General features: G+C 39.9%; 1 protein-coding gene across 1 annotated transcript; it reads right to left on the bottom strand.

Annotated features, from left to right (window-relative positions):
* Nucleotides 1-7,520: 7,520 nt before the first annotated feature.
* Nucleotides 7,521-23,183, bottom strand: ELK4 (ETS transcription factor ELK4). Its single transcript, XM_029229963.1, has 5 exons — nt 22,963-23,183; nt 17,202-17,417; nt 15,173-16,048; nt 14,290-14,406; nt 7,521-12,541 (listed from the first exon to the last, which is right to left on the bottom strand). The coding sequence occupies exons 2-5, from the start codon at nt 17,406-17,408 to the stop codon at nt 12,443-12,445; spliced, it is 1,299 nt and encodes a 432-aa protein (XP_029085796.1). The 5' UTR covers nt 17,409-17,417; nt 22,963-23,183; the 3' UTR covers nt 7,521-12,442.
* Between the last annotated feature and the right edge of the window lie 975 nt (nt 23,184-24,158).

Here is a 24,158-nt window from a genome sequence, read left to right on the forward strand (position 1 = left end):
AAATTGGCAAAAGCTACAAATCATGGCTTTATTGTCCCCTTGGAGAGCCACTTGATAAACATTTACCAGCATACCACTGCTAATCATCAATGCTAATTGGTCCAGAAGTTGTCTGGGAGAATGGGATAGAGTTTCTGCTTTTCTTACTGACATTGAATGGCTTATAAAAGGTATAGAAACAGCATGAAGAATTTCTCAAAAATATCTAATTTAAACTTTACATCTTCTATAGGGAAAAAAACTCTTTATATCACGTCAGAATTTTCTTTAACATAAACCTGGACGACTGACCAATTCGAGCTGTGCAGTATACTGAAAGCAGTGTCTGTCAAGGAGTATCAGCTCCTGTCCAGATCAAATCCTGTAGTAATACAGAGACAGAATGCAAACTCAGCCAACTTGGAGCGGTTAAGAGTGCTGAGACTTCTGTAAGTAGTGAAATGGCTATTACAGTGGCTGTTTGTGTGTTAGTTTACCAGCACTTTCTCTGTGTAAATACAAATGTACATGTATAAATATAAAATAAGTGGATCGTGGTTCTCAGTAACCTGTCCAAGTGGAGCAGTTCACATGCCCCACACCAAAGGCTTATCCTGGAACCATCGGCGTTGTCATGTTAGCCAGCTCCATCTGCTGTCAACATGGTGTCACAGTGAGAATCTGGCTATAGAGAGAGACCTGGTTCAAGCCCTGGCCTCACCTTGTAGCTATGTGGCTGGCCCTGGGCAGATCACTGAGGCTCTTCCAGCCTCGCTTTTTTTGTATCTTTAAAGTGATATTTCTAAAAGAACCTTACCCTACCTCAAAGGAATTCTGAAAGAATTAAGTGAATTTGTGTAAAGCAATTGCCATATGCCTGACATAGAAATTTGCTTAATAACTTAGCAATTTTTATTTTTAAAACCTCCTCGTTAGCAGCTTAGAAACTGTTCATATGTTTGGTACATATTTATTGTAAATCAAACAGATCCAAATTCTTTTGAAAGCTGGTGGTCTAGGGGTATAGTTTTAACTATGCCTGTAAATACTTGAAAGTATTAGATGGCAGCCAGAGTTACTTGTGCAATCTAACCAGAGTGAGTGACTGACCTGGGGAAAAAGAAAGCAGCTATATTTTTCTTGTGGTTTTTTTCAAGAAAACATCCTTTTTATACAGATTTAGAAAGAAGAATCAATAGCTGTATCTAAGGTGATCATGATTAATCTGTGAATATAGAAAACAAGATTGAAACAAATCTAAGAGTACCTTTCCTAAAATAAAATATTTTAAATTTAATAAGCATGTTGTCCATTATGAAGGACAGTCGATCCTTTTATAAAAGCTCAGAAACAAATGACCAAATGTTCCCCAAAGACAGGTCTCTCTCATACTGTAGGTTCCCATGGCTGATATTGTAGAAGAAACAAGACTCTGAGGGAGGACTGAGAACCACTGTTCCCTCTTACATATGATCAGAATAAGGGGAAGCAGGTAGGTTTTATACCACACTTCAATATCAGTTACAGAGAAAGTAGGCTTTTTTCCTGATCTTCTTTGAAGGGTGTTGACATCTCAGAGTGCTGTGGAATCACCCTGTTCCCAGATTTCCTTCTGCCACTTGGATGTGGGAATCTAACCCATCAGTATACCAGAATCTGGAAGTATACCAGATTCACAGTGACATAAAAAGTCTTTTAGAGAATTCATGTATTCATTTAAAAAAGATTTATTGATCACCTGCTAGGTTTAAAGCACTGATCCAGGTGCAGATACAGCAGAGAATGGGACAGAAGTCCCTGCCTCACAAAGACAGTAAACAAGTAACGTGCCACACGGTGAGTGATAATTGAGTGCATAAAGAAAGATAAAGCAGGGAAGGTGGATGTGAAGAGGGAATGTCAAGAGATGCTCCGATGGCCTTTCTAAAGAGGTGCCATTTATGCAGAAACCGAAATGAGAGGCAGGAGCAACCATCCAAAGACCTGAGGTATTTCCTGTCAGGCTGGGGACACAGCAAGTGCAAGGGCCTTAGACGGAATATGCTTATAGTGTCTGATGAACAGCAAGCAGGCCAGTGTGGCTAAGTGCGGTGAGGAAGTGGGAAGAGTGGCAAATAAGTTGGGGTGGTAGCTGGGGGCTCAGATCATATAAGCCATGGTAGGAATGTGGATTTTTTTTTTTTTTTTTTTTTTTTTAGTTAGGTGAGGTTATTGGGAGAGTTGTGGGCAGCAAGGGACATGATCTGATTTACATGTTTAAAAGTAATACTCTGGTTGTTGTGTGAAGAAGAGAGAGGCTGTGGAACAAGGATGAAACTGGGGACACCAGAAAGGGTATAATTGCAGTAAACTATGTAAGAGATGGTGGTGGCTTGGACAATGCCGGTAGCATCAGTAGTCAGAGTGATTGGGTTAAAGTATATTTTGAAAGTCAAACTGACAATTTGCTGATAAATCAGGTGTGGGGCATGAGAGAAAGACGGGAATCAAGGATAACCCCAAAGGCATTTGACTTGTGTTATGGGCATGTGATAAGGCCATTTAAGGAAAACCTTAAATGGTCTTCCTTAAGGAAGACAACGGGAGCGCTCAAGAGTTGTTTCAGGACATGTTCATTTTATGACGCTATGTTGGATGTCAAGAAGGCTGATAGATATAAAATCTAGAGGTTAAAAGAAAAGTCAAGCCTGAAGATACAAACTTCGTGGTCACCTACATATAAAGAATGTTTAAAGCCACGGGACTGAATGAGGTCATCTAGGGAGTACACGTAGAGAGAGATCGAAGATTGAGCCTTGGGATTCTGCAACACCGAGAGGTTTGAAAAAAAGAACAGGATCCAGCAGAGTAAATGAGAGAAGCAACCAGAGAAGTAGGAGGAAGTTCAGGAGAGAACGTGGTTTCCTGGAAGGCATGCGAAGAATATCTTAAGAAGGAGGAAGTAATCACTGCTGCTACGAGGTCCCATGTGGACTGAGCATCGGCCACTGGATGTGGCAATACGGAAGGTGACCTTGACTAGAGAGGGGTTTCTATCAAATGATGTGTATTCAAAACATACGAGAATCATAAAATCAACTCTGTTCCAGCAACCTCCTTGCCACCAATGCTTGCCACCTAACTTGCACAGCTATTAGAAATTATTGTCCCTGTTTCATTTTTCATTATATAATGCCCTCCTATTGGAAAATTATTCCAAATGAAGTCAACTTCGTGGACTCCCTTCAGTTACAGGGTGTATTCCAGTAAGTGCAGTGCTTTGTAGTGACAATCAGTGTGAAATCTTACAACTGTTAATGATTATCTCCTACCTAATAATGCCAGTTACCCAATATTAGGATATTCGTTTTATCATTAGATGCATCTGTGAAACACAGAAAGTACTGATAATTGCAAAATAGGCATTATGCCTCTCAAAAGAGGACGTGTCACCAGTCAGAAAGGTTAGAAAATGGTGGATTAAACAGGTTGGTTTTTTTTTTTTTTTGCGGTACGCGGGCCTCTCACTGTTGTGGCCTCTCCCGTTGCGGAGCACAGGCTCCGGACGCGCAGGCTCAGCGGCCATGGCTCACGGGCCCAGCCGCTCCGCGGCATGTGGGATCCTCCCGGACCGGGGCACGAACCCGCGTCCCCTGCCTCGGCAGGCGGACTCTCAACCACTGCGCCACCAGGGAAGCCCTAAACAGGTTTTTTTTTACTAAAAGATTTCTTAGAGCTTTTAATATTCTGATACGCACTTCAACTCTCCAAGCGGTGAAGACCCCATTTCCCAAACTTATTCGCCCTCGTGGGACTACTGTTCTAGGCAATGCATTTTGAGAACATTGGTTTAGGGGAATCCAGCAGTCCTCACAAGTGGTTACCACCCAGTGTGCTGAGTGAACATTGCCCCATCATCTGAAGGGACATCTCACCAGGGCTAGTGAACTGTCGTCCCCTGCGGAACAGTTTGTTCCTCTTATTTTCATCTAGAGATATGAAACAGAGCTCTGATGGGATTCTGCCACCTATTAACCCCACTTGCCCCCATGTATATTTTATCAGACCAGTTCTAAAAAGGCCTAACTTCATTTGCTGAACAAACTGAAGTCTCTAGTTTCTAATCTCAAAAACTACGTGAAGAAACAGTGCCTAGAGCGGAAATAAGCAAGAGCTGCTTCTTACAAAGGACTGAAACAAAAGAACCTGATTAAAATTTAAATACTTTTTAAAAATGTAAATAAATTTTAAAAGTAAAATAAAAAGATTTCACAAGGAAAATAATTTTTCTAGCCAGTCAGTACTCTTTTAATTCCTTTTTGTATCAACAGTCATTTTACAGTTTCCCCTTTTCACTACCTATCTCAACACAGGCTTTAAATATTTTAATGTAGATACACATCAAATAGTTGAAGGCCAGGTTTTAATGATAACCTTTGGGAAAGCGGAACTCTCCTTACCCACATTTAGCATAGACGGGAATATAATACACAAAGACTACCTCAATAGATGTGAGAGGAGGGAAATAATTCAGAAAGTCATTTTGTTAGAAATATTTATTTAAAAAAATACAATTGTCCATATCAAGTTGCACATACATCTATTAACATATCTGTATAATTTTGGACTTTAGTAAATTTGATACAGTGCTTTCTTAAAGCCAGCTTGCCATTATACAAAGCAGATTCCTCTGACAGTTCTTATATAAAATAGTTTTTAAAAATGTATCATCTTTCTAAAAAGATGCATATCATCATTACAGAATTTAACAATATTTTTGCATAAAACTTGAAGCCATAGAAAAAAAAAGATCACCTGATTGGTTATTCAGAGCAACCCCTTACTATGTCTGGAGGTGCACTGAGTATCAACTACACTTTTCCCTCCTAAAAGCAGCATATTATAAAGCCCTCAAAGTGCCAGCGCATATTCTTCCTCGCCAACCTAAACTCTGTGAAGTTTTTCTGCCACACGCATGTCGAGCTGAAGGCTCCGGCTACAGCCATACTAACTACCCTAAAACAACACCCCTTAGTTTCCCAACACGTTAAGTCAGACTGCTTAGCTAGAAGATGTGGCAGTTTCTCTCCAGCTGCATCAGCAATTAATGTGATTTTAATAAATGTTAGCAGTTACCATCATTTGAATTGCTTTTTTAGGAAAAAGAAAAGAAAGTGATTTTAATACTTCAAAGGTCTCCCTCATGTAAATTAAACAGATTAATCAAGACAAGTTGTTAATGACACTTTAACAATAATGCAGTCTTTTGGGTAGGTGTGCACTGGTATTATATGTAAGTATTCTGTTTATACAAAAGTAGTGGATACTAGATCTTATGAGAGATAGATTTCAATAAAATAAACAAGGGGAAAAATAAACAATGAAGTAACTGTCTTCTCAGCTGAATGAATCGGAGTTTAAGAAAGCACCCTGACAAGTTCTTATTACAGAGGCCAAACTAAGACGCTGAGGTAAAAGAATACATCTCTCTGTGTTAACACCACAGCAGACATATGCTCTCTTTCTGACTTACACATTGGGTGGGCGAAAATCAAAAGTCTAACAGTAATTAATTTTCAAGTGTTATCCATACTTGAAGATCCAATAGGGCTCACAGAAAATTATTAGTTTGTTCTTCAAAGGACAAAATTGTACACTTTTTTTTAAAGCCAACTTGATTATCTAGTGTAAAGGGCAGAATTCTAAAAAACTAAGTCAAAAATTTTATTTGCCTCAAACCAAAGCCAACCAGTAGCAAAATGACTGGACTGAGTTTCATATTTAATCTTCCCTACCCACAAAGATAAATGAAACTGCTAGAAGGTAAAAGTGAAGAAATACATATGATTGTGACTAGAAAAGGTCGAATGGCCAAACCAAAAATAGGCCTCAAGTAATCAAAAATTAATTGCATTCATTTCTATCTTTACATATATGCATCTCAGTTCACTTCACTAATACTGAACAGGGAAGTTCATACAATATGCTACTTTATCACATAAGCAATGAATGTAATGTACACTTAAAGGCCCTTGGTAATACTGCCATCAAAAACAAAAAGTGTGAAATGTCTTAGAAAGGACTGTGTCCCCTACCTGACAGACAATAAGCAACAATGATTAAACAGAAAAGAAACTTAAATTTGGCGAATTCACAAAGTTGAGTGTAATCCACCAACTGCAAACCATTAAAAGTCATACATTTCTACAAAGCAGAATATTAAAAGCTTGTAAATTATTTTAAAGCATCCTAGCCAAAACAGCATACCTTACAGAGCCTAGAAGGGCTCATTGGGTAATCCACTTACCCTTCTCCAAACAGTCAAGTTCCAGAAAACATAAGCAAGCAATAAACCTTAACTTCCCTGACCCTCAATATCCTCAAGGTGAAATTAAACAAAATAATCATTAAGTGCTTCCAGTTATTAAAAACAGAACAGTGCTAATAATGGTGTCCCAAAAAGTGCCAAGTGATTTCATACCAGTATATGGCATTCCCACCCCTGAACTCTAGGCAAGCTTGAATGATGGACTGGCTAGAACTCAGGCCCAGCCACAGGGAACCTCCCCACCCCCAACCCGTCCAGAAGATCCCAGGCCTGTCCTCGCAGGGCTCATAATCCTTGGAGGGGACAAGAACAAGAATGGGCCCTTATGAGATGGGAAACAAGGCAAAGTTGAGAAGACCATTCAGCCCAAGATACTCTTGAGTTTTCTGCTAATGCTTTTTATGTACAGTTCAAAAGGATGAATAAGCTACAATGCCAGAATTCCTCCACCACTATATCAATCATGGTTAAGTCTGTATTTTAGAAATACTACGTCTAGTATAAACCTCCTCTCTGAGAAACTTAGAACCCAACGTAACAAGGATTTTACACAAAAATGTAGACGTTTTTAGAAAGAACATTCTTATTTGCTCAATAATACATGAATATAAGAAAACAGTTTAAGATGACTTTGCTTAGAGTATGTCACATGTAGCACTGTACAGTATTTCTAAAGAGTAGACAAGCAAATAGTCTTTAAGGCCTATGATTCTATGCATTTAAAAAAACAAATGTGCAAGGCATTAATTTTTAAAAAGTGACAACTGCAAAGTGCAGCCAATTTTTGTTTTTAAGTTTTAGTATAAAATAGCCTAGGATCCATCCTAGACTAGGATGACCATATGTTCCCTCTGAAAAATAGATTTATTTATACACGTACACACAAACATATACTCAGTCAATACATCAGTATATATACACACACATGTATGCACTCAGCCAATCAGAATGACTTGGAAAGAAATGCTCTAGTTTCCCAAAACATTTTAAAATAAAAACTTAAGCCTCATAAAACTTCTTGATCTATATTATACTCAAAAGATTAGAGTTCAAGAGACTATGTTTGATTGTATCCCTCATAAATTTTCTTGTTAAAGGTTTCATTGAAAACGTTAACAACAGCCTGAATTTCCTGGTTTCTATAGAAAGCTTAGAGCCAACCTTTCCCCTCTCACGCAAACCACTCTGATTTCCATCTTCACAACAGCTAAGTGTGGATGGCGGCACCCTAGAAATTGCTATTTCTGGCAGGCTGTCAATCTATCGCAACTTTTTTTTTTTCAGAAAAGTAGCTTGAAGAAACTGGAAGCTTCAAATGGAACATTTATACTACATCGATAACTCACCTTTTCAGTTCTGCTCTGTTTACAGGTAAAAACATGACTTTCATCCTAACAGGTTCCACCAAGTGCGAGAAATGAAACCAAGCCCCGCCTTCTTTTCTTGCTTAATACACCAACACCCACAAGAGTTCTAGATTCTAAGATTAAAACTTCAACTTCATGAGCAGAGTTCTGATGACACAGAGAAATAACAGGGCACCTGTTTCAGGCAACACCAGCAGCATTAAAAACAGTAACAACTGTTTATTTAATTGTTGATTAATTGTTGACCCAAAACCAAGAAGATAATTAACCAAACACCTTCCATCGAACTAATTCTCTGGTCAGAGTACCTGCTCAAGATAATTATGGCTGGCCTCCACTTCACTATTATGAATTGAACAATTAACTTCTCAATTCCATCCTGTCACACCCTCAGATCACAGACTGCGTACTTCATGAAGAGTCTAGTTTTCCCGTTGCTGTGATCCTTCACTCAGAGCTCCAGGCTTCTGCACAGAGACCTGCACTTGTCGCCATACTTGTTTACACACCTAAGAACGGCACCTCAGCACAATTCTAGATTTCTGGCATGGGTAAATAAAATACATACAATAAATGAAGTGATAGATAGAACAGACCCATCAAGAAAATACTTATTTGTTCAGATGCCAAAATGTTACCAAAAAAAAAATAATAATAATAAAAAACTTACCAATGCAGCAAGAAACTGGAGGTTGTTATGTATTTTAACATAAAGCAACTTGAAATAATTCTGAAATTGTTGGTAAAATGTAACATTAATAAGGCCAAAAGAAGTTTGAGAGCAGCTAGTAAAATAAAAGTAAATTATAAAGTCACACCTAATATGAAAAGGAAAGAGACAACAGGGTGTCAAAAATAATAAGCATGAAGCTCTGGAAAACATTTGGTAATGGGCTATTTGGCAATGTATGAAAAAGAAATTTCTCATGAAAAAGAAATAGGAAATTTCAGAAAGTTGATGACAAGCTCTGCTGAAAAATTCCTAATCTCTACTGGAGATTTTACATAAAAATCAAATCAAATATGTGAAGGATTTCCCCATATATCACAACCAAAGCTTCCACATTGTATTTTTCAAGATTAGACTGACAAACAAACCCTGAGTCAGGGGGCTTTAAAGTAGAGTACATGCCTCCAGGGGGGGTGCACAAGACAATCTACTGGATGCAGGAAAAAAATATTAGAATTTCTACTCAAGGTTTATTTTTATGCCATCCTTAATTTCTGTTTTGTGTTACGTCTTATAGTGTATATAGGACTTTAGTATAGCAGTATATAACTTAACATATATACATATAAATTTGCAATAGGGTATTTGTGTTCAAAGCCTTTTATTGATCAAGGTGTGTGTTCAGAAAGGTTGGAGACTGCTTTTCTGAAATGCCAGTGAATGGCTCTAATGTGCATAAATTCACTAGAAACATACAAAACTGCCTTTGAGAACTTTAGAATCATAACACAAGTTCGGAGATCAGGATGAAACGATGTCATTAGACTAGACATCACACAATGCCAAGTGTGAATGGCACTGAAGTGATAATATCAACAGCCTGCAGTTACAGTTCCAGAATTCCAAGCCTCTGATTTACTGTCTCCTCCAAGCCTAAGTAACACACAGTATGGAGAAAACTAAAAATTGTGCCATGTAAATAGATTCAACAGTCAGTGCTGCCTTTTTTGAGCTCCACTATAGTATGTAAATCTTCAAGGAATTGTAAAAAAAAATCCAGTGTAAAAATAAATCTAGTACCCTTTTACTATAGGCTCGTGGGCTTATTTTCCCCATCAAAATCTAAAGAAAAAAATTACTGTTACCTGTATTTTAACCACCAAGATGTAGAAAAATTAAACCTATATTTTAACTCAAAGTAGCATAAGGCTGACCTTTTGAGGGTTTCTGGATTCTTCCATCATGTATAAAATTTTAAAAAATCAATGGAAGTTTCCACCTTTGAACACATAAAATATGCCATGAGGAATATTATATCACAAAAGCACTGTGACAAGCCAAAAAGAAAAAATTATTTTAGAAATTATGTGAAAATCCACCCTAGGGTGAAATAAATGCAGTGGTTCGCTGGCTGAGTGTGTGGCTCTGAGCCAACTGTGCGCCCCCCTTCTCAACTCCAAGGTGGTGGCTTAAAATCAACCACAGAGGGAGTAACTTACACGACGGGAATCAGCAAATGCTACAATTTAAGGGCCTTTTTTTTCCCTTCAGAGAGCCTGGTGGTTAAACATCTCACAGCATACAACTGACTAGATATCGGCCAGAGCAAATGAAAAGTTAAGCTAATCACAGCAGAAGTCGCAAAATCTCACTAAACCTGCTCCCCTATCTTAACTTGGGCTCCTTTGGCCAACCAGCATTCATCCTGGCAAAGTGACTAGTGATGGATACCAGCTACTGCTACCAAATATAAGTCTCTCCAGTGAATACTGATCTTAAGTGGTATGTCACCTTTTGATGCTAAGAAGAACTCTGTGGATGTTCAAAAAAATACAAAACAGAGACTTTTCCAGGAAGGAGGTAGTTTACAAATAGAACGATCTGCCTCATAACACACTTGCACTATAGTTGCAGTTTCATTTCACTTAAAAAAGTGAACACATACATACACACAAACACACACACCAACTTCCCCAAAACAGTTGGCCTCAAAGAGAAAGCAGATCATCACCAACCTCCTAAGGCCCACACCTCTCAGAGACTTCTGGGAGAGGTTTATAGGCAGAGGACTCACTAAAACTGGTTCCTAGGAAGTTGCTTTGACCGAGTTTTCATGACGCCCTTGGTTCCAGGCACCCCTGTGCTGAGACGGTTAATTATCAAAGATACTATCTATGAAAACAAACCAATGGCTTTTCTCCTTTGACTCAAAATAAGATACTTTTGTGCTTTCAAAATTTAAAATATCTAGTTAAATCAAGCCATCAATATTTACTTATCTAATGTTCAAAATGTGAACTAACCTAAGAAAAACTAGTCCAAAGTGCTGCTGAGCAGTCTAATTTCAAAGAGGCATGCAAACGAAATGATTCAACGTGGGAAGAAAATCCAGCATGTCTGCTCCCCATCACTACTGAACACTACCCTTCAACACTGCTGTTGCACGTCTCAGGAACAGAACTTTTCAGCTGATAACCACAAATGAACCAGTAACAGTCTCCAACACTACAAATATAAAGGCAGCTCCCTGAATACTGTCCTTCTGCTACTAATGAACTAGCATAGACATCTTATGCTAGAGTTTCTCCATACTGTATAAAACAAAGTGAACTTTATGTATCTGGAAGATGCTGGTTTATAGCAGTGTCACTTTGAGCCCTCAAGTCCTTACTACTCCCTTATTCCATTTACTTCAGGTGGTTAATTATAGGAACTATTTCTAGGGTTAAAAGACTAGTTTAATGGGCAGGGTGGTGGTGGTGGTAGCAGCATATCATCTGATCCTGGACTTTAAAGCCAAGTTTTTCAAAAGACTCAACTGTGACGTTGGTATCAAATCACTTTAGGGGATCAACAAATCTGTCTGCACCTGGCACTGATTACTATATGGTAATATTTTATAAATTTGGTAGAGATGAAGGCCTAAGTTTTTCACTACTAATATGAATAATCCAATCCCTATGTATGAGCATTGCCAAATGAACTCTGCTCCTTTCTTATTAAAAAAAAAAAAAAAACTCCAAGAAATAAGCATATCTTTACTTCACTACAGATTTGGAGGCTTCACTTTGCTTTTCATCTTCCTAATTACTTGTTAAAACTATCACAACCTCTAACAACCTTAAATTTAAAAGACAAATATACGGTAGAAAATGGGATAAAATGAACAGAGAAAAGGGTCCTTCATGCCGGTACCTTCCAACTGAGAAAAGCCCTACATGTTGTTTCAAGTTATTCAATTGAATCTTCGACTCAGAGATGCCTCAAAATTTCAAACCCCAGGTTCATCTCCCTAAAAGCCATCATTTACCATACTGTATTCCATGGGTGTGTAATCATACCACCTAGAGAGCAGGTGACATTTCTGTGCCAGATATGGGGTCCCATGTTCTCACTGGTTGTTCCAAATACTGTTTTAAGTCCCCGGTTTAAAAATCTCCCTAAGTGGGAATAAACTAGCTCCATGCTCTGTTGACAGGTTCAGACAAGATCACACATATGGCTAAGAGATCCACCCTGAATAAATGTAAATAAGATGCCTTTTTGTGGAGTTGCTTACATATGTTATAGTTCATAGCAAAACAAAATCTACCCAATAGTCCTGCTCCAATCTTACTTTGTGTGAATAGGAATGATTCTTTTTCCTCTACTGCTTATGCACAACTCAGTATTCAACAGAGCACATTAAAGTCCTAAAGATATGGCCAATTTCATTTAAGTAGTATTTCTTTATATAACATGCTCAAAGCATAATTTTTTTCCTGGCCAAAGGGTCCCAATAAGGCAGGAGGAGTAACTTTGTTCTTAATTCTCTTGCAAAGCATAGCTAGCTGCTAAACCCCATCAAAAATTTCTTTAACACAAAGTTCAAAATATTTTTTAAAAAGAAAGAAAAAGAGGGAGGTGGAGTCTGGACTCCAATTAAGGCATTTTTATACACAGTCTAACTTGAGTCCTATTGAAAGGGAATCCTAAAAAAGCATTTTTAATGGAGAATGGCAGAAATCACAATAGTCTATTATCAGCATTGTGATGTATCAATTGCTCACTTTAAATGTAATCATGTTGGGTGTCTCTTGGGTGTTATTCCTTGGTTCTCTCATCCCACAAGTGCATAGGTTATGTTTTCTGTAGATCTGGGGAAAATGGGCCAGGGGTGGAAGGTCCATCCAGGCCAGACAGAGTGAACGGCCCATGACTGTTCAGCACAGAAGGAAACTGAGAAAGAAAATAAAACACATTATCGTCCTATTATGCAACCCTAAATTTCACTTTCTGTCCCTATTATACTCCCTGAGGCAGAACATGACATCCACCTGCAGTGGCTCACAGGACAAAGGCAGTAATTGTTTATCATGGAAGAATATGATGTCACAGAAACTTTTAAAAAATTGTTTGTCTTATATGTTAAATATTAACACCCTCCAGCGTACCTTGATGGAATGGAAAGAACAAACCTATACTTTCCCTCAGATGCTAAGGTACACAGGTTCACACTGACTTCAAATGAAGGTTTTAGAAAGTTCAGTAAATGACAGTATGCACTACAGAGTATAATTCAATTGTATAGCAAATCACAGACTATCAAAAAGAGGTCCAGAGGAGATGCCCATCTCTTAACTGCTGCAAGTAGTTGTAGGGTGCTCATCCTACAAAAGGGCTCCCCATCATGTATTCTGAGACCAAATGTATATGGAGATTCCAGGCTGGAGCCACATGAGCACTATGACTTTCTCTCTATAATTCAATTATCTGTTTGTGAGAGGCAAAGAAAAATGTAAAATGAAATATGGAAAATTCTCAACACTCTATTCAATAATTTATAAGATTTTGCAAAAAACAAATTGCAGAAGTAGTAAGATTTTTAATTTTCTTTCTTTTTTTCCCCCTTACCATTCCATTTCCAAAAGAACAAATGAAAATTTAAATTACAAAATCTAAGCAAATCTCCCAGGGAGTCACCCTTGAATAAGTGAATGAATCAACTACAAGAAAGCCTACAAGTTATAAAGTCTAGATGTTCTGGGCAAAAAAATGGTTTAAAGCTGTGAGACCGGGACTTCCCTGGTGGTCCAGTGGTTAATTAAAAATCCACCTTCCAGTGCAGGGCACGAGGGTTCGATCCCTGGTCGGGGAACTAAGATCCCACATGCCGCGGAGCAACTAAGCCCGTGCGTCACAACTAGAGAGCCCAACTCGAGAGAAGCCCATGCGCTGCAACTACTGAGCCCGTGCGCTCTAGAGACCACGCGCCACAACCAGAGAAGCCCACACGCCACAACAAAGAGCCCACGTACTGTAATGAAGACCCAGCGCAGACAAAATTAAATAAAAATAAATAAATAAATACCTTAAAAAGAAAAAGATTAATAATACCTGCCTTGCAGGGTTTTAATAAATAAAGCAAGCTGTGAGACCTTTCCTAAGATCTTGGTTAAGAGGTAATACAATATTCATTTTTTAAAATATATATATTTAAAATGCTGATGAATATCAATTCTGAATGAGGGGGGAAATGGGAGTATTTGATATACTATTCTCAAGAGTTTTCTCTATTTTTTTTAAAGTCCTCAGTTAAAAGGGGAAACCCCTCTAAAAAGAAATATATATATATATATATATATATATATATATACATTTTCTTTTTTTAGAAAAGAGGATTTCTAGCATTTAAAATGACCCCCAAAAAATTGGATAGGCTCAAAATCTACTACAGTTTTAAACAATTCTTGATCTAATTCAAATGTATGGGATAGTAAACAATGAAAAGGAAACTCTGCCGTGAATATTTATCTGAGTTGTCTGCTGGCCAGAAAATTAACACTTAGAAATTCAAAAATAAATCTAAGGAATACTTATTAAGTAGAAGCTTTACAATGATTAACTGAAGAGTGGATACTGCCTTTTTGCCTCTTTCTTCATTTACCACACCCCAATTACAGAAGACAAGCTTTTATGTAATTTACCTGGAAAAGTGTGTTAGCACCTTGTAGCCTGGCTGGACTTAGGGGAGCAACAGGGCTGAGAGTACTCCAAAAGTGGATACTGGAGAGCAAGGGGCTCGGAGTCAGTAAGATGGGTGTCTGCAATACACAAACCAAAAATATAACTAAATGGCTTATCAGGATTATGTTTACCCTTGTAATACACAAATAGCTCGGAATCCAAATATTGTCCTATTCTCCACTCCAAGTATCTCCAAGTAGGAAATCTTATCATGAGGAAAAACTCAGAAATTACTTTTACAACCCAAGTAAGATAAAGGTCAAAATATTTTCTAACCCGTTTTTGGTAGAATCTTTTTCAAATAGAAAAACAAAACCAATCTGAACTTTGGTATGGAGAAATTATGGGTAACTGAGTCACAAACATATTTTCCCCTTAATAATGTGTAGGTCTAGGAGTAATCTAACTATTTAAATGTTATATGAGATGAGCAAGTTAAGAAATAGCTAATGAAAATAACTGCACAAACTTGTAAGGACCTCAGGATCTGTTGTCTTCTAACTTGAGATTATCACTGTTGTTTTATATGACCCCCCCCCACCCCAAAAAAAAGAGAGAGAGAGAGAATATACTTATTTTCTTTAGGAGAAAGTGGAAACACCAAATACTTATTTACTTGTAGAACAATGAATTTTTTAACACAATACTCCAAACCTTTTATTTTGACAATCCTAATTGAGGTGAGGAATTGGGTTACTTTCACAGGGTCATATAACCTTCTGTAAGGTAAGCCTATGTAGCCAAATGAGAACTTGAGGTTATAAATTCTGGATTTGTTTTAAAAGGTGAGTAAAAACAAACAAAACCAAAAAAATGCAGCACTAATAAGAAAGAAAGTGTTACCTGTGAAAAAAGTGCTGGCGTAAGAGAAGCTGTAGGGAGAGATGGGCTTAATATTCCCAGTGGGCTTGGATCACTGCCCGTGATCACCAGGGTTGGTGCCAGCTCTAACCCCTTGGGTTTCTTGGACCTTGATGAATTATTTGTTTTGTCCTTTTCTGGCAAAGCCAAATCCTGGTCTTTAGGCTCCAGGGACAAGTCCTCCGGAAGTTCCATTGGCTGAGAAGCCACTGATTCCATGTCTGTGTCCATGTCTGGGTTGGAACTCAGTGGTGGTGAAGGTGTTCTAGAAGGCTCCTGCAGAGGGGACACGGACGAAATAGGTGGTGTGGTGGTAAAAGCGGCAGTTACACTAGATGCAGAAGTTGGTGCTTCCAGAGAAGGCAGTCTGGGGGAAGCCAAATTCTCCAACGCTTGCATAGTTTCTTCTGAAGATGGAGAAATACTTGGGCCAGTAGAGATGGCAGCAGCAAGAGGTTCAACTGGTGGCTTTTTGGCAGGTGTGGTTACAAATTTGATAACAGATGGTGTTGGCTCCTGAGGAGATTTTTTCTCTGCCAATTTCTCAGCTGGATTCTCAACCTTTATAGATTTGAAAAGCTTCCTGTTGGAGGAGCTCAAAGAGTTGAGAGTAAATGAAGAATATAAGCCGGAGTGTATGTAGTCATTGCGGCTAGAGGTCTTGGCACCAGGCTGTGGTGGCTTCTCTTTCCCGCCACTCTCCACATCTTTGGAACTGTTGCTGCTGAGTTCACTGACGCTGAAAGCCTCACAGTCTCCCTCAGCCCTGCCCACTGTCATCGGATCCATGTTCAGAATCTCTGGGTACGAGACAAACTTGTACACAAACTTCTGACCATTCACTTTTTTAATGATATTCTGTAGATAAATAAAATAAACACTCTTAGACTTTCTTAAACTTTTCTTAAGCATTTCTTAAACTTTACCCACCCCCCATGAAAAAGCTGACCAAATGGGGTTCTCTATTTGATAGGTAGTTTACTTGAAAGCTTCAAAATCATCTAAATTTATCTAGCCATACCAAACACAGTTCCTACTATTATGGAGTACAAGTTAAAAACAGTTAAATGTCTTACTAACAACTGAACTAATATGTTACATAAAAGCTGAAAGATTTTAATGGCTTAACACTGTCAGCCAAGTATCTGTATGAAGTCAAAAATTTCTGAACTGCAATCTCAAATAACTCCAAAGGTACAAGCCATTCACATGCTGAGGAAGCAAAAAGGAATTCAGAATATTACTTCTGCTAAGGTTCCTACTTCCTTCAGAAACTCCAGCTGCTTCTTACCTCATCTCTCCATACAGGAAAGCTGATAACATCAACCACTCAAAGGTGAGAGAAATTAAGATCCCAGCTTCTCACTTTAATTCTACCCATTTGAGCCATTTATTTCACTTCAGTGCCCAAGAATGTATTCAAAATAATAAGAAATTAAACAAAAAAGTTTTAACTAAGAAATCACATCTAGGTACTAACAGCTATTCTTTAAGGTATTAATTTGTGTTCCAGGTTAAACTAAAAAGTAAAAATTAAGTAGAGCTAAAAAAATGAGTAAATATGAGACAATTTTTAAAGTAAATTATGATATAAACAAGAGTATTTATTCATCCTCAAGAATCTCAAAAGTTCCTTTTCCTTATTCCAACTCTATAATCATTTTTTCTTTAAAGACAACTGTAATTAGGAATAATATATGAGCAATGGGAGCTGGGTACTGAATAAGAATTTGCAGAAATACACCTGGAACATTTACATCTTTCAGCCTAATTCCAAACCGCTGAAGCTGTAAAATAAATTGAATTAAAATAAACCAGAACAGTGATCATTTCACAATGTATACAAATATCGCATCATTATGTTGTACACCCAAAACCAATATAACTTTATGTCAATTATACCTCAATTAAAAAAAATTTCTTTTAATAAGTAAATAAACCAGGACATTAGTACCTCTAACCTCACCAGAAGAGAAGCATCAATTCTTGTTTTGAGGTGGATGTGTATTACCTTCACATAATAGTATCTGAGGGCTCGGCTGAGTTTGTCATAATTCATATTAGGCTTGTTCTTTCGAATCCCCCAGAGACGAGCCACCTCTTCTGCCTGCAAAAGCTTGAACTCCCCATTATTAGAGGTCCAGCAGATCATGTGATCGTTCTGAGGCTCCTTTAGGAGCTGAAGGAGGAACTGCCACAGGGTGATAGCACTGTCCATAGCAATGAGCTGAAAGAGGCATCGGGTAAGATACACAATTAACAGCCAACAGTATATGTCAGACACTGTTTTAAGTACTCTAACTGTATTAGACTAATTACTCATTTTATCCCCACAACAATCCTATAAGACAGATACTACTGCAGCCTCATTTTAAATGTGAAAAAACTGATTCATTAAAGAGTTAAGTAACTTGTCTAAGGTCACACACGTAAATGGTGGAGCTGAGATTTAAACGCAGGCAATCTGGATCCAGAGTCCAAACTCTTAAGCATGCCACGCTGCTTAAGAGAAGTCTTGCTGTGAGATAAAGCTAGTTTCATAAATTGCAGGAGCAGACTGACGAATGCCAACCAGTAGAGTATCACTGTTATTAAATTTTACCTTAAAAACTCATTGTCATATTCTCTGAGGAGGCCACCATTTCAGCACCTATCTAAATTAGCCCAGCTGGTTTATTTGCCAGGATATGTTGTGTGTCTCAGGGTGGCCCAGAGGTATAGGGAATAATCTGCTTTTGCTCCACTGGTATTTCTCCTCCAAATAGTTTCCATTATCATAAATGTAATTTACACACAAATTGGCAGCACTGAAAATTCAGCAAAATGTTCCCTAAGTTACAAGTCCTGTCACCATTCTGTCCACAGGGATTCCACCTGCACAGATCCTCCTTTTATTTGATTAGCAACCTTTATTTGATTATCAAGACTGGAACTGAAATATCTTTCAGTATCTCAAGTTTTAGGATCTCCCTATTTAGGCCAGAGTTTCCTAAATTCAGCACTATTGATATTTTGGGCCAGATTAGTTTTTTGTTCCTGGACGCTGTCCTGTGCATTGTAGTTTAACAACATCCCTGGCCTCTACCCACTAGATGCCAGTAGCACCTCCTGCCCAATTTGGCAATCAAAATGTCTGCAGACATTGCCAAATGTTCTCCTGGGGGGACCACATCATCTCAGTTAACAACCATTGGTTTAGGCAATGGAGCAGCAAGGAAATGTTCTCACAAAGTTATTTTCCTCACAAAAACTTCCAAACACCTTGTTTATAAGGAAGAATTTTTTTAATATTTTTTAAACATCTTTATTGGAGTATAATTGCTTTACAATGGTGTGTTAGTTTCTGCTTTATAACAAAGTGAATCAGCTATACATATACATATATCCCCATATCTCCTCCCTCTTGCATCTCCCTCCCACCCTCCCAGGAAGAATTCTTTAGGGCAGGAACTCTGGCCATATATAAGCACATTCTAGAAAGTCTATAATTGAACTTTACACACACACACACACACACACACACAAAACAAAAAACCTTCCTTTTTAAATCTATGAATTAGATCTCACTGGATCAGAACAGGACTTAAATGAAATCAATTCTGTTAAAATGCTGTAAAAACAGGTAAATTGACTACAACAAAATTTAAAACTTTTGTGCTGCAAACAATACCATCAAGTGAGGAGACAATCCTTGGAATGGGTGAAAGTATTTTCAAATAATAAGGGACTTTCATCAAAAAGTATAAAGAATCCTTACAATTAAAAAACAAACTGAAAATAAGCCAAGGTTTTGAAAAGACATTTCTCCAAAAAGTAATACAGATATCCAACAAACACATGAAAAGATGCTCAGTGTCATTAGTTACTAGGGAAATTAAAATCAAAACCACACAAGATACCACTTCACACCTACTAGGATGGCTACAATCAAAAAGACTAATGCTAAGTGTTGGCTAGAATGTGGAGAAAAGTGAAACCCTCATACATTGCTGATGGGAATGTAAAATGGTGCAGCCACTCTGGAAAACAGTTTGGCAGCTCCTCAAAATACTAAACACAGAGTTACCATATGACCCAGTAATTCCACTCGTAGGTATATGCCCAAGAGAAATGAAAATATATGTCCACACAGACACTTACACAGGAATGTTCACAGTGGTATTCACAATACCCAAAAAAGTAGAAACCACCCAAATGTCCAACAACTGATGAGTGGAGAAGCAAAATGTAGTATAACCACAGAGTGGCATATTAGCCAGAAAAAGGAATGAAATACTGATATGGGCTACTTCAGTGGATGAACCTTGAAAACATTACCCTAAGTGAAAGAAGCCAGCCATTTATATGAAACATCCGGAATAGGCAGAAAGTTGATTAGTGGTTGCTTAGGGCTGGGAATGGGGAATGGGTGGGGAGAAGAAAAGGGGAGTGACTGTTAATGGGGTGATGAAAATATTCTAAAGTTAGAGCGTGGTGGTGGTTATACAACTCTGTGAATATACGAAAACCACTCAACTGTACTAAGTAGGTGAATTTTATGGTATGTGAATTATTTCTCAATAAAGATGTTAAAAACAAACACTACAAACAATACAAAAGTGAGGCCTGAGAAACCTAACTCTTAACTATGTACAACTCACAAAGCGTCAACAACGTCTACTTCCAAAAAGGGCAAAGATGAGGAACTATACTAGAAAATATCTGAGTTTCTGTAACTTCTGAGACATTCAAAAAGTCCTCCAATTATCCAGTTATCACTTCGAAGCTGGTTATACAGAGATACTGTCATCCAAAAGTAGAGTTGGGAAAATAATAAAGAATAGAATAGGGGAGATGCCTCCCACATTTACAGAGTTAATGGCCATGACTGTAAGTCTCTTTCATCACAGTCATATACTCTGTTCATTAGGGAAACCACTTCCCTAGATGGACAAAAGCATTCACATCACCAGTGGGTTGTAAAGAAGTATTACATTATTAGATACTAAGTGATAATAATGTACAAATATGAAATGCTACTTTAATGCTAAATAACTATGCTCACTAGAAATCATAGTTTCCCATAGCCTCACTTAAGCTGGGTTAAAACAGAGGTTTTATATTATATCCATCAAGTACTGGGCAGGGAGGTGGGGGTGATGGTCCCTGCCATTTCTCTGACTTTACTGCAGAGGCTTTTCTTCTGATAATGCCTGTTCATGGCAAGTTACTTTTTAACTACATATGTTTCCCATTTAAACAATTATTTGTTAGTCTAAATCTGTTACAGCTACTTCCCAGTAAATTTCAGCTTAACCAGAGAACTCAGTCTCCACGTTTCCAAACATCATCTTCATTATCAACAATGCTTACAGCACTGTGTGAATATGCGTGAGAGAATGATAATGGTGATGCTGTAGAAGCCAGAAAGGAGGGGAAGAGGAGAGAGGAGGAAAGAAGAAAATGAACGGGGCAGAGAACCGGAATCTCAAGACTATTACACATTTGGTGCCTGTAATTCCATTTATTTTTGGAAAAATTCCCCAAACCAAATCCTAGAGTCTTAATGCCTATCACGCAGATGGTGCTTGAGCCCCTCAGGCTTATAATGGCTAAGCAATACACGCAACGAAAAGGAAATAACCATCAACAGCTCCACAATGAGTACACAAGTGCCATCCTGAGCAAATGGGAGGTGTTCCCAAGGTGGTGTCGGTTTACCTCTCGTTATTAGGAGAGAGTGTGTACTGAGCCAAACGCTGGTGGGGCTGTTGCATACTGCAGGGCAGAACCCAACTGTGCGGACAACGCTGCAGCTTCTCTAGTGTACTTCACAGTGCATCGGGGATGGGAAATGGCTGTGAAAGAAAATGGGCACTGTGGTTTTGGACTTACGTACTGGAAAAAAAAATTTCTTTTGCGAAAAGCTAACAAAGACATAAAATGGACATCCTCAGTGGGTACTTTAAAGGAATATTTTACTCATTCAATTTTGATAACAGTTTATTCTTTGACTGAAAAGGTGGTGAACTACTGGGCATATAGTTAAGCTGAACCTCTTCATTTTAGTTCCTAAAAGTGTGCCATTAATATGAAATTCAACAATTTCTTCAGCCATAAAAGAGAATTAAAGGAAAAAAAGTTACAGAAGACAGTTATTTAAAATTACAAAGAGTGAAATAAAGTCAAAAATATTAAATACTTTTATTCTCAGTCAAAAGAACCCCAAACCCTTTCTTTTTCTTCTCACGAAAATCTCAATGTTTCTACAATCACAGTTTTTTCCAGAAGTTACAGTTTTAAAAGAGACTTTTAGTACAAGTATAATGAGGGAGGGAAATACTTAACTGATCCAAATGAAGGAATCTGATTTTTGAGGGATTAAATGTGGAAAACATAACTGATTCTAACTTAGCACTTCAAAGATAGTAGATTAGTTCCTGTGCTAAAATGAAAGGAGCATGTTGGAGTAACTCATTAGGGAAAAGAAGCCTCTATTAAGTGAAACCTTTCCCACCCTAAACATGTTTATAATACACATAGTCCAGTTGCTGTGGTGACCCATGGCCCAACTATTTTTCAGAAACAGTAGCTAAGACCCCCAAAAATAAATGTCTCTAAATTCATAGTGCTGCTTAAGTAAAACAAAAGCAAATTATGAAATGTATCAAGCCTAGTTTTGACTTAAAATCATCGTAGTTGTCAAAAAGTAATCTGGTGTATCTAACAGTATCCTATACTAACAGAATATTAAAAGTGTACTGTTACATTACCATAAAACTTAAAAACAACATTTCCCTAAATGGATTCCACTTAACGCAGTTTTAACATTTAAACAAAATTAAAGAGGGGAGAGTTCCTGAGGGGGAAAACTGAATCACAATACATTTTAATGAAAACACCACTGACAGTCTTAAATATTGAAGCACCAAGTTTTCCACGCAGTGGGGCGGTGAGTGGGAGATGGCAAAGAGGGAGGGAGGCTCTGATCCACCAACCAAAGAGATGGGTGAACCGTTCTGATGAGGAATAAAATTCCAGAGTCTTTCTTTAAATGCCCTAAACTTCAAATAGCAATAGCTTGGGAAAAAGCCGATTGTGTATCGTTTGACTACTTCAGCCAACAATGCCCTTTACTTCCTGTCAAAGCCAGTTAATATTCGGCCCCCAAAAGATGTTTCCAATTGATCTTCCTAGGGATGAAGAAGCCACCAGCCTCGCGGCAGCTGTACATTAAGCGGAAAGTAAAGAGGGGAGGGGGGTTGCGGGAGAGAAACAGAAAAAGAAATGAAACTTGACACCGGATGAATAGCGAGCTTGGGGACAGGAAGAGACACGGATGACCGTGTGCCCCCGAGGAGATCAAAGTCCAGGGGAAGAGCCGCAACCTCACCGGGCCTGGGTAAGCACTGAATTACTGTACTTTCACTTTCCAACTTCCTGTCACTACAGAAAGTCAGAATTGCTCCCCTTTTGCCCCCCCCCCAAAAATCACTGCCACCTTTTGCCCCAGGGACCTCGCGGTACCAAATAAGGGGCGAAGAGAGCGCAGCGGGTCGCGCCTCATCTACCTGCGCGCCTCGGGGCTAGGGCCGCCTGAGCGGGCGGGGCGGGGCAGGGCAGGGGCGGATCCCTAGGGGAGCGCGCGCCGCAGCCCCCGCGCCCGCCCCCACGCGCTCGTTTCCTGTTGTGCAGCGAGCCCCTCGCCCCCGCCCGCGTTCCCCGCTGTTGGGGGGGCCTCAAGACCCCGACGGGGTGCGGGGTGGACGGGGCGTGCGGGGCTGGCCGCTCACCGAGGACGCGCGCGGGGCTCCCTCTGGGTCTCCGCCTCGAACACGATGCTCCTCTCCACCCGCCGCCTTCTCAAGCTGGGAGCTTGAGGATGGCGCGGCAGCCGCTGCGACCCCCGCGGCGGAGCCGGAGAAGGCACCGGCGGCCAAGCCAAGCCCGCCGGGTGCCCGCAGCCGCCCGCATCTCCCGCCGCCGCCGCACCAGCCGCGGCTCCTCGCGCCCCGCCCTCCCCGCCCCCACACGCGGCGGCGGCGGCGGCGGCGCGGGTCGTCGGGGCCGCTACCCGCCGGGCGCGCGCTCGGGGCGTTCTTCGCCGCGGCCGAGCCTGCCAATCGCTCCGCGGCCGCCGCCACTCTCAAACCCCCCGGCTGCGTTGGGGCCCCTCCCCGACGCCGGAGCTGCCGCGCGTCACTTCCGGGGGCGTGAAGGGAGGGGCCAATAGCACAGGGGCTCTGCCAGCCGCCGCCGTAGCAGTTTCCGCCGTCGTCCCCATCCCCGTCCCGGTTTTGGGGGGCCAGGGGTGCGGGCGCGGCGAGGGTGCTGTTTGGGTTCCTCCGCTTTGCACTCTCCGCTGGATTACTAGCCAGTTGCTGTTTACTGAGGCCCACGACCCGAAACCGCACTCCGAAGCTGCCAGATGGCTCGGGACCTCGGAGGGGCCTGGGGCCCCTCCGTGTCTCCCCGCCCCAGGGAAGAGGTGGCGCTCGCCAAGCAGCCTCCAGTGGACCACTTCTGTTGTTGCGAAACTTAAATGTGAGGGCTTCTCCCTCCAGGCCTCCCGTCCTGCCTTCTTGGCTGGGTGTACAGAGAGGTCGGTATTGCCACAGCTTTCTCATCGAAGTGCCAGATCCCAGGGCACTATGAACACTTGACAAACATTAAATCAGCACTGTGGTTCTCTAGTGCCGGAACTGACAAATGGAAACACTGGTGTTCTGGCGTTGGAGTCGGAGACCTGGAATCCATCCGTGGCTCTGCCTCTCACTAACTCGTCAGTCTTAAGCAACTTTCTTTACCTCCCAAAACAGTTTCAATATACGTAAAATGGAGAGAACCCAATCTCTTAGAACTGTAATGATTAAAGGAGATAAGGTGCATAATCACCTCGCGGAGTGTCTAGCCCATAGGTTCTCATTAAATAACAATTTTTAAGGAACCAAGTCACACTTGGTACAAGAAACTGCTTGAACAATTTAGC

The sequence above is a fragment of the Monodon monoceros genome, unplaced genomic scaffold (genome assembly GCF_005190385.1).
Source record: "Monodon monoceros isolate NGI ecotype Baffin Bay Population unplaced genomic scaffold, NGI_Narwhal_1 Super_Scaffold_18, whole genome shotgun sequence".
NCBI classification, from domain to species: Eukaryota; Metazoa; Chordata; class Mammalia; order Artiodactyla; family Monodontidae; genus Monodon; species Monodon monoceros.

Bases quoted from the DNA above. Each gene is read 5' to 3' on its own strand.
- ELK4 (XM_029229963.1), bottom strand. From the start codon at position 17,408: ATGGACAGTGCTATCACCCTGTGGCAGTTCCTCCTTCAGCTCCTAAAG. The intron at 14,407-15,172 runs GTAACACTTTCT...TGTGTATTGCAG, and splicing joins CGCCAGCACTTTTTTCACAG to ACACCCATCTTACTGACTCC. The intron at 12,542-14,289 runs GTAAATTACATA...TTTCTTTCTCAG, and splicing joins GTGCTAACACACTTTTCCAG to TTTCCTTCTGTGCTGAACAG.